Raw genomic sequence first — 10,702 nt, forward strand, 5'->3', positions numbered from 1 at the left:
AATGACATATTATAAAAGCTTTACTTGATTTGTTAGAATGAAAATTACGACACATATAAATTAAATGAATTAAAACCTGGAAATTCAATTCGGCTTTAGTAAAAAAATTGCTTGGTAAAGTAGGATAGTTAAATAAATTATATTCAAATCTCTGTTGAAGCGGAATATTTACATTTCACTTAAAATTGATTTTTATTTCAATATGGTTCTATGCATTATAAATAAAGCTGTTTGGGAAAATTAAGATTAGAAAAATATTACCTAATTTACAAACTTAATGTATAGCCTTCAAGACTCAGACACAGGTAAATGGACCCCCGTTGAGTTAGTGAGGCGATGACCTGGGGCGGTGGACAGGTGTTCTGGCCGACGGTTCACCTGATGACAGTATGACACCTGTACATAGCAGTTGCAAATCACTTTCCGTTAATTAGATATCAAATTACGCTATCACAGCTCGATCGACACTATCTCTTCGCCATGATACATGTATGTTGGGTACCATCGATAATTTGTTAACACTTGTACTTGAGCTTTTAAAGTTTCCATATGTACAAACTCAACCAATAGAAAATTAATATTTGAAAACTTAATGGAAATCAGTCAATTATTGAATTCAGAGTACGTGGTTTTAATTGTGCTATCTTTCACGACCCTATCTGAACAGTATCGTCGCCAGTATAAATTTAGGGTAGCATCGATGATTTGTGTACAGTTTTACCTCCGAAAATTCAAAAGGTTCAATATGTTCAAATTAGATCAATTTAATATATTAACATTTAAAATTTACCAAGCAACAAATATTTGAAAACTAAATGGAAATTGGTCAATTATTGAAATCAGAGTATGCGGGTTTTTATTATATTAATATTTCACGGGGCGATCGATTACAAGTACCGATCGAGGAAGTAATCATGTCGGGATGAGGACATTCACAGTTAACATTACGTTTATTTAGTGTAACACCTCTACAATTATGAAAATGTGATGGATTATTCAAATAAATTACATTTTCAATAAAGAGCAAACTTTAAGCTATTTGGTGGTTTTTTTTCTGTTCATCTCCTGTAATAGCCTAGATCGCTTCATCGGACGAAGCGTAGTTTCAATATGGCGTCGTTAGACTGTACTCGACTGTAAGTTATATTAGACACGCGATGCACTCTAGGATAGCTTCCGCTGCGGGCGTCGTTAAGTAAGGCTATGAGCTACCTTCTTATCCCTACTATTTAAATCTCTGCTTGAGGTTTCGATCACGTCAACTGCCAGTCACAAGTATGCAAATGATGGCGATTAACACTCTCCTAGTACAGGTAGATAATCTGATAATTAGGTCGACAGAAACAAAAGACTGACTGATGTACCTGCGGGTAGTTGTTCACGGGTTGCTGCTTACGGGAAGGTGAGGCACAGCGAGGTGTGAAGTCACATGTGCCTGTGGTCATAATCAAAGGGTCAATTAGTGTTAATTTAGTGGTCGTTGGGACTATGAAAATTGGTCGTAAAACGGAATAGCGGTGTGATTGTATTTCTGAAGAGAAAAAAATATCGGAACTGAAAATAAGTGGCCGTAATAGTGTTCGTAATTTAGTGTATATGCTATACATGTCTATGTTTGGAATAAACTTTTGGAAAATAAAAATAAAATAAAACAAAAATAAATATAAAGACAAAATAAAAGAATATTTTCAAGCATGGTGAATTAACAACAAAAATAAATATAAAATAAAAAAAAAATAAAAATAATCTGCCGACGGTAAGGTTGAACCCGGGTCGTCCGCATAGAAAGCTCAGGACTTACCACGACACCACTTGTTCCTGTTGTGTTTCATGCGAATATCATTAAGGTAATAATGAAATGCAGTTCACTATATTTTCTTATTTTCTTCGCAATCCACTTAAAATGATATTGATGCTACTGAATAAGTTTACAGAATGATTCTAAACTAGTTTATATTGTATCTGGGTGCAAATTACAACTACATATACCACAAATGTGTGGTTATTCAGTTTATTCTTCACTACACCAGCCGGGGGGGGTAAAAAGCTAGTTCCGGAATTGCGATCCCAATACTGGTAAAACCAAGTTTTACCGTAAAAATTACTCTTTATCAGTAATAAATTTACTTATTGCAAGTAATTGATAGTAAAATGTTTACTTCCTGTATAAGTAAAATATTTACTTAAAAGCAAGTATTTCAATTACTTGTTTTGTGGTAATTTATTTACTTGTGTTGTGGTAATTCATTTATAAAAAAAACAGTCAAAGATATCAAACAGTAATACAACATTTATTGACATTAAAATCTTCCTGGTTTGTCCATGATACTCTCGCTCATTGAAGATTTCCTCATATCATAACCTGATCCTTCTTTTCTTTGAAGAGTTTTTAGCTCACCTGGCCCGAAGGGCCGGTGAGCTTATGTCATGGCGCGGCGTCCGTCGTCCGTCGTCCGTCCGTCGTCCGTCCGTCGTCCGTCCGTCCGTCTGTCCGTCAACATTTCCTTTAAATCGCTACTAGTCATAGAGTTCTGCATGGATTGTAACCAAATTTTGCCACAAACATCCTTGGGAGAAGGGGAACAGAACTTGTATAAATTTTGGCTCTGACCCCCCCGGGGGTAGGAGGGGCGGGGCCCAATAGGGGAAATAGAGGTAAATCCTTTAAATCGCTACTTGTCATAGAGTTCTGAATGGATTGTAACTAAATTTTGCCACAAACATCCTTGGGGGAAGGGGAACAGAACTTGTATAAATTTTGGCTCTGACCCCCCGGGGGCAGGAGGGGCGGGGCCCAATAGGGGAAATAGAGGTAAATCCTTTAAATCGCTACTAGTCATAGAGTTCTACATGGATTGTAACTAAATTTTGCCACAAACATCCTTGGGGGAAGGGGAACAGAACTTGTATAAATTTTGGCTCTGACCCCCCGGGGGCAGGAGGGGCGGGGCCCAAGAGGGGAAATAGAGGTAAATCCTTTAAATCGCTACTTGTCATAGAGTTCTACATGGATTGTAACCAAATTTGGCCACAAACATCCTTGGGGGAAGGGGAACAGAACTTGTATAAATTTTGGCTCTGACCCCCCGGGGGCAGGAGGGGCGGGGCCCAAGAGGGGAAATAGAGGTAAATCCTTTAAATCACTACTTGTCATAGAGTTCTACATGGATTGTAACTAAATTTTGCCACAAACATCCTTGGGGGAAGGGGAACAGAACTTGTATAAATTTTGGCTCTGACCCCCCGGGGGCAGAAGGGGCGGGGCCCAATAGGGGAAATAGAGGTAAATCCTTTAAATCGCTACTAGTCATAGAGTTCTACATGGATTGTAACTAAATTTTGCCACAAACATCCTTGGGGGAAGGGGAACAGAACTTGTATAAATTTTGGCTCTGACCCCCCCGGGGGCAGGAGGGGCGGGGCCCAATAGGGGAAATAGAGGTAAATCCTTTAAATCGCTACTTGTCATAGAGTTCTACATGGATTGTAACCAAATTTGGCCAGAAACATCCTTGGGGGAAGGGGAACAGAACTTGTATAAATTTTGGCTCTGGCCCCCCGGGGGCTGGAGGGGTGGGGCCCAATAGGGGAAATAGAGGTAAATCCTTTAATTCGCTACTAGTCATAGAGTTCTGCATGGAATGTAACCAAATTTGGCCAGAAATATCCTTGGGAGAATAAGAACTGAGTTTGTATAAATTTTGGCTCTGGTCCCCGGGGCAGGAGGGGCGGGGCCCAATAGGGGAATTATAGGTAAATTCTATAAATTGCTACTTAATTGTCCTAGAGTTTTGTATGGATTGTAACTAAATTTGGCCACAAACATCCTTCGGGGTAGGAGAACAGAACTTGTATAAATTTTGGCTCTGACCCTCAGGGGGCAGGAGGGGCGGGGCCCAATAGGGGAAATAGAGGTAAATTCTATCAATCGCTACTTCTCATAGAGTTCTGCATGGATTGTAACCAAATTTGGCCACAAACATCCTTTGTGGAAGGGGAACAGAACTTGTATAAAATTTGGCTCTGACCCCCAGGGGGCAGGAGGGGTGGGGCCCAATAGGGGATTTAGAGGTTAATATTAAAATTCCTTCAGAAAAGAAACAATGAACCTGTATTCAGAAAATTATTTGGCATTACAAACCAGGTGAGCGATACAGGCCCTCTGGGCCTCTTGTTTGAAGTTAACTATATTCCCTATACATTATCTGAAATATAAAATAAATGGTTTTTAGCTGCATCATTATTGTAAATTCAACAATTCTACAAAATCACAGGTTGAAGTAAAACAAGAATAAAAAGAATGCATAATAATATGTATAAATTGGTACATGTATCTCTGACCGAGTTTTTAAACACATTTTTTTTTGCACTGTATTGACACATGTATGTATTTAAATTAAACTAATATTGATGCACAAGAACATTCTCATCATTTGATGTCTTGGATTTAATATATGTCCTACAAAAGATACACTCCGAATGTTACTGTAAGTCTAAAACTTACCTGTATGGATGTTGCTCCCAAGGTTGAAGTCTTCAATACATCCAGAAATGCTCTTATATTTATAGCTGCAAATTACTGAACCATAAAATCCAAAATAACACAAGATAGTTCCATTTTTTGAAGACTTTGGTATGGATATTTAACACAACACCACAGAGAAGAAAATTGTATTCCTCTATCCACGAAAGTAAGATTTCCGTTGGTAAATGGAAAAATTGGGGCACACGCTAGGATTTTCACTTTAACTGCCATAGTAATAAAAAGTTATTCGGTTTTTCGTTTGTCATATCTGATTGAAAACAACTATATTACAGACATGTTAACATTATTAGATGAGCCTAGTGACTAGCGATCATGTAGCTATGTTCCAAAAATAGATTTAAGAAGTAAATAATACTTTTAGAAATATAAAGCTATACCCTATGGTTGGCCCCATGATGACTCACTGATCAGAATCCTTTCCCTTGACCTCCCTAGACCAGTGCCCAGCTGGGTCATTCCACTGGGGGCCAATATATCTAGATCTACTGATAAGAGAGCATCATACTGGTAACACACTGGAGCTGGACTTACATTTTAATTAGTAGCTTTCATATGATATATAAAAATAAGAAAATAATGTTTATTTGGAAACCAATCTAAATTTAAATAATTAAAATCATTTTAGATAATTCTTAGTCATTTGCCGGTAAAATTATTTCTCGATTTTAGTTTTGAATAAATGACTTAATATTCTGTGAACTATATCATATGTAATGAATGTGCTGTGCAACATCTAACACTTGTTGTTTTCCTGTTCTAGTATTCTATGAGGAAGATATTTAGCAATTTATGCACCTTGACTTTCAAATGTATTTTAGTAATTATTTTACTTGGTGAATTTCTTGAAACATGAAATGACCATTTAAGTAATTTGTAGTAAAACAATTACTTGAAAAATACTTGAAAAACCATAAGTAAAAATATCTCTATATAATAAGTAAAATATGTACTTGGTTTTTACTTAAATCTTTACTAAGTAAATTTCCCAGTAAATGATTTACTTGTCATAAGTATTTTTGACCACTTTAAGTAAAACTTAAGTAATCACCTAGTAACTACAAGTAATACCAAGTAAAACTTTAGTAATATATTTACTTGATACAAGTAATTTCTTATTACTAAGTAATATTTTTTTCTGAGTGTATATGGTAAGTGAATTATTCCAATTACAGATAGAAAAGCAAAAGTTATCAAAATTAAAAGATTTAAATTGGTTTAGATATGTATACCTATATGTATCATCTTATGGAAGTCATATTGAGAGGAACACACTTGAGAAAAACTAATGTTATCAATATTACCATAACTCCAGTTTGTAATTTTGTTTCTGCCAAAGTTTTCTAAAGGGGGAGGGGTATACTGCATTCAGATTGTTTGTGTGTACACACAATGATTAACCATCTACTCCTCCTAAACTACTGGGGAGATTTTAATGAAATTTGTTGGCATCAAACCCTATGGGGAATCAAGTAGCAACAACATGGCTACTTTTCCATGTTTCAGGAACTAAACCCCCTTGGTATTGGAGTGGCCACTGGAGAACACTGTCAGAACAGAATCATGTTTAAACAGTTCCTCAAGGCCAAGGCCATGCAGTACTGCCAGATTGATGCCACAAGGGTGGGCGGAGTGAACGAAAACCTTGCCATCATCTTATTGGCTGCAAAGTTTGGAGGTATGTGTTTAGTCTTCCTTTTCTATAGATAAATTTCCTTAGAAAAATTAACTTTAAATGTGCTTCATCTGTTGTGGTCTGCTGGCTGCTGTGCATTAACTTTTTCTTCACGCATTAGTCAAATTCTTTCAAAATGCCCAGGGTATTGATATTGGGTTTGTAGCAAGGAGAGATAAACTTTGTTCAAATTAATAACCTTGACTTTCATTCAAGGCGACAGGGGTCTAATTGACTGAAATTTTAAGACTTCTTGTCAACAACCAGTATACCCGATATTGAGCCTCAATAGTATGATAGGATGAGGCTTTTCTGTTCAAATTAATCACTTTGACCTAGCTTCATTCAAGGTCACAGGGATCAATTAGGCTAAAATCAATAATCTTAACTAATCTAATCTTCCAGAGTTAATCTAATTTAATGTGAGTTTTTCAATAACTGAGTCTTGTAGACCCGATATCAGATCAAGAAGAGCAACCTGGGATGAAAGGCTATCTAATTTGTTAAAATGTATAACATTGAATTGCATTCACGACCTTCATGGACTCTAATTTGAGCAGAGTACATTTGTAGAGGTCAGACTCAAACAGAATTTCAATTCGCTATTTCTCAAAAAGTACTGAAAGGATCTTCCTCAAATTTCATATATAGGGTCCCGTAGGGCCCTTGTTGTGCATATTTTGGGACCAATCGGTCAACAAGATAGCCGCCAGGCAGCCATCTTGGATTTTGAAGTTTGTTACCGCTATTTCTCAGAAAGTATGGAAGGGATCTCTCTCAAATTTCACATGTAGGTTCCCCTAGGGGTCTAGTTGTGCATATTGCATTATGGGACCAATCAGTCAACAAGATGGCCGACAGGCAGCTACTTTGATTTTGATCAATAAACAAGATGGCTGACGGGTTGCCATCTTGAATATTGATAGTTGAAGTTTTTACCATTTTTTCTCAGAAAATAATGAAGTGATCTGTCTCAAACTTTATATGTAAGTTCCCCTAGGACCTTAGTTGTGCATATTGCATATTCAGACTGATTGGTCAAAAAGATGGTCGACAGGTAACCATCTTGGTTTTTAGCCCACCATCATCAGTAGTGGGGTATTCAAATCGCTTTTTGATGTGGTCCGTTGTCTGTCCTTCCGTCCGTACTTCGGTCCATTAACAATTATTATTACCGCTATTTCACAGAAAGTACAGAAGGGATCTTACTCATATTTTATATGTAGGTTCCCCTAAGGCCTTAGTTGTGCATATTGTATTTTGGGACCGATCCGTCGACAAAATGGCCGCCAGGCAGCCATCTTGGATTTTGATAGTCAAAGTTTGTTACTGCTATTTCTCAGAAAGTAATGAAAGGATCTCTCTCAAATTTTAAATGTAGGTACCCAAAGGGGTCTAGTTGTGCATATTGCATTTTGGGACCAATCAGTCAACAAGATGGCCGACAGGCCGCCATCTTGGATTTTGATAGTTAAAGTTTGTTACTGCTATTTCTTAAAAAGTACCAAAGTGATTCTTCTCAAATTTCATGCACAGGTTCCCATAGGACCCTTGTTGTGCATATTGCATTTTGCAGTTTGTTACCGCTATTTCTCAGAAAGTACTGAAAGGATCTGTCTTAAATTGCATGTGCTGGTTCCTAAGGGCCTAGTTGTGCAAATTGCATTTTGGAACCGATTGGTGTACAAGATGGCCGACAGGCCGCCATCTTGGATTTTGATAGTTAAAGTTTGTTACCACTATTTCTCAGAAAGAACTGAAGGGATCTGTCTCAAATTTCACATGTAGGTTCCCCTAGGTCCCTGGTTATGTATATTGCATTTTGGGATTGTTTAGTGAACAAGATGGTCGTCATGACGCCATCTTGGATTTGACAATTGAAGTTTGTTACAGCTATTTCTCAGAAAATACTGAAGGGATCTATCTCAAATTTCATGTGCAGGTTCCCCTAAGTCCCTGGTTAATCATATTGCATTTTGGGGCCGATTGGTGGAGAAGATGGCCGACAGAAAGCCATCTTGGATTTTGACAATTGAAGTTTGTTACCGCTATTTCTCAGAAAGTACTGAAGGGATCTGTCTCAAATTGCATGTGCAGGTTCCCCTCGGGGTCTAGTTGTGCATATTGCATTTGGGGACTGATCTGTGAACAAGATGGACAACTACTCAAAGGATCTTTCTTAAATTTCATATGTAGTAATATGTAGTAAAAGTTTGAAAAGCAGAGAAAAGATTCCTCTTTCGTTTGTCAGACAACGATCATTCTTTGGTGGGCGCCAAGATCCCTCTGGGATCTCTTGTTGAAAATTGAAGTTTGTTACTATTATAATTCTCAGAAAGTACTCAAAGGATCTTTCTCAAATTTCATATGTAGTAATATGAAGTAAAATTTGAAAAGCAGAGAAAAGATCCTTCTTTCGTTTGTCAGACATAGATCATTCTTTGATGGGTGCCAAGATCCCTTTGGGATCTCTTGTCATTAATGATGTTGGGGATGTCTTTATGCTGTGATAATTCAGTGTTATTATTTAATGATATGTTTGGTCCTTGACATTACAGTGCCCGTCTGTCCCCACGCTGGAGGCGTCGCCCTCTGTGAACTTGTTCAACACTACTCCTTCTTTGATTTCATCTGTGTATCAGGAACTATGGAAAATAGGTCAGTGTTTTAATTGATTTGATATTTTCAATCATTTTTGTGTGACCATGTGTCACCGATCCTCCTGATTTCACCAGTATTTTTTCTTAAAAAGCTTTTTAAGCTTTACTTTAGGATAAAAAATTCAACAGTATTTTGTAGGTTGAATAAGAAGAGTTGATTATTTATTATGAACAAGTACGCATGATTGAATTTGTATTCTTCCCAGGATGATTGAGTTTGCCGACCACCTCCATGAACACATGGCCGAACCTGTTGTCATCAAGAATGGCAGTTACCAAGTTCCCAAGGTAAGAAATTAGATTGTCAAATTTCATCAATGTAAGCAATTAGTGTAAGAAATATCCTAGAATGGAAGACCATTGTGTACTTTCATATGAAGAAATGTTGCACAAAGGGTGTTATGTTCTTTAGAATTATCTGTAAGGTTTCTTACTTTACATCACAATACTTGTACAGTAGGTACTCAAGGTGATATATCAAAGGCTTTTTCGCTGTTTGATATACGGGTGTATAGAGACTACCAATATTTTGTGAACTACTGGCATGTTCACTAAAGTTTGATCAGTGGAGTAGTTGCAATCTCAATTTGTGAAAATGTATTGAAAAGGAAAATAACCAAAATTTAAATCTGCTGATATGATTAGCTGTAAGACATATACATGTGTATATCAGGATAAGAAACAAAATGTCCTTTCTCTCATAGGTAAATTCAGTAGTATTGGTGAAATATCTATTCTGTACTGGTAATTGTCTGATTTTCCTTGTAACAGCGTCCAGGGTTTGTGGTGGGAATAATAGACAAAGCCAGGGAAGATTACATATACCCAGAAGGAAAGGAATGGCAGAGACTTTTTAAAGAAGGGCTTTTTACGAAACCAGAGTGATGGGGACGTTTTGATGAAGGGCTAACTACCAAACCCATGAGGTACAAAGACTTTTTGATGAAGGACATTTTACCAATTTATAGAGTGGCAGAGACGTTTTGCTCTCTGTAAAACCATGGAGTGGCAGAGAGTTTACCCAACTCTAGAGTAGAAAAGATATGTTTTTGATAAAGGGTTCTTTACCAAATGCTAGAGAGGAAGAAACATTTTTTTGAAGGACTCTTTATCAAACCCAAGTGCAATTATCAGCCAGTTGCTTATCAATTAAGAAGCCAACACTGTGACTTACACTGTTTTACAAAGGAGAAACTTCTCAGGGAATTCTCAAAATTGCTTATAATTATATTTTTATGATACATGTAATTTTTGTGATTGAAATACTTTTATGGAATCTTTGCTAAACACATATTTACTTGGTAATTCAGGTTTATTGCAAATCAAATTGGTGATGATAGATGAATTCATTGGTTGATGTTACAATAATGGAACACAAAGGCTACTGAATTGATGAAAAATAATGTCAGGGAATCAATAGTTATTTAATCATATCTGATAAAAGTGTTGAGAGTACATAAGTTAATTGTTGCTTTGAAGGACATTTTACTGTTCTAATATAATAACATTTTGTGCATTTAATAACCAGATTTGTGTTTTGATTTCTATTTTCCAAGTTGTCTGTAATAAGGTTAATAGTTAGTATGACTTCGTTAGTGATAATCTATTTCTAGAATCATTGTTTAATACACTTATTGGTTTTGGGGTATGTTGCATATTGTTATTTTTAAAAATATGTTGTTGTATATTCAGAACAAATATCAATTTATATTCAGAAATAAATTATCATTTAGTTAAACAAGCTTGCTTGTTTTTGTTTTATTTGCATATGAGTGGAAAACAGAGAAAATAAAGAACCATGATTTCTTAGAAAAGAAATTATCA

At 36.5% G+C, this 10,702-nt stretch overlaps 1 protein-coding gene across 2 annotated transcripts in view; it reads left to right on the top strand.

The window, feature by feature from the left end:
• The window catches only part of LOC138325688 (mitochondrial enolase superfamily member 1-like), a 30,553-nt gene extending 19,933 nt beyond the window's left edge, over positions 1 to 10,620 (top strand). For both annotated transcript variants that reach the window (XM_069271510.1, XM_069271509.1), the window contains exons 13-16: positions 6,050 to 6,221; positions 8,777 to 8,876; positions 9,085 to 9,166; positions 9,650 to 10,620. In XM_069271510.1, coding sequence (XP_069127611.1) covers positions 6,050 to 6,221; positions 8,777 to 8,876; positions 9,085 to 9,166; positions 9,650 to 9,763 — 468 coding nt within the window. In that variant the 3' untranslated portion in view covers positions 9,764 to 10,620. The remainder of the gene's footprint in view (positions 1 to 6,049; positions 6,222 to 8,776; positions 8,877 to 9,084; positions 9,167 to 9,649) is intronic.
• Positions 10,621 to 10,702: the final 82 nt, after the last annotated feature.

Source organism: Argopecten irradians, chromosome 6 (assembly GCF_041381155.1).
Source record: "Argopecten irradians isolate NY chromosome 6, Ai_NY, whole genome shotgun sequence".
Lineage (NCBI taxonomy): Eukaryota > Metazoa > Mollusca > Bivalvia > Pectinida > Pectinidae > Argopecten > Argopecten irradians.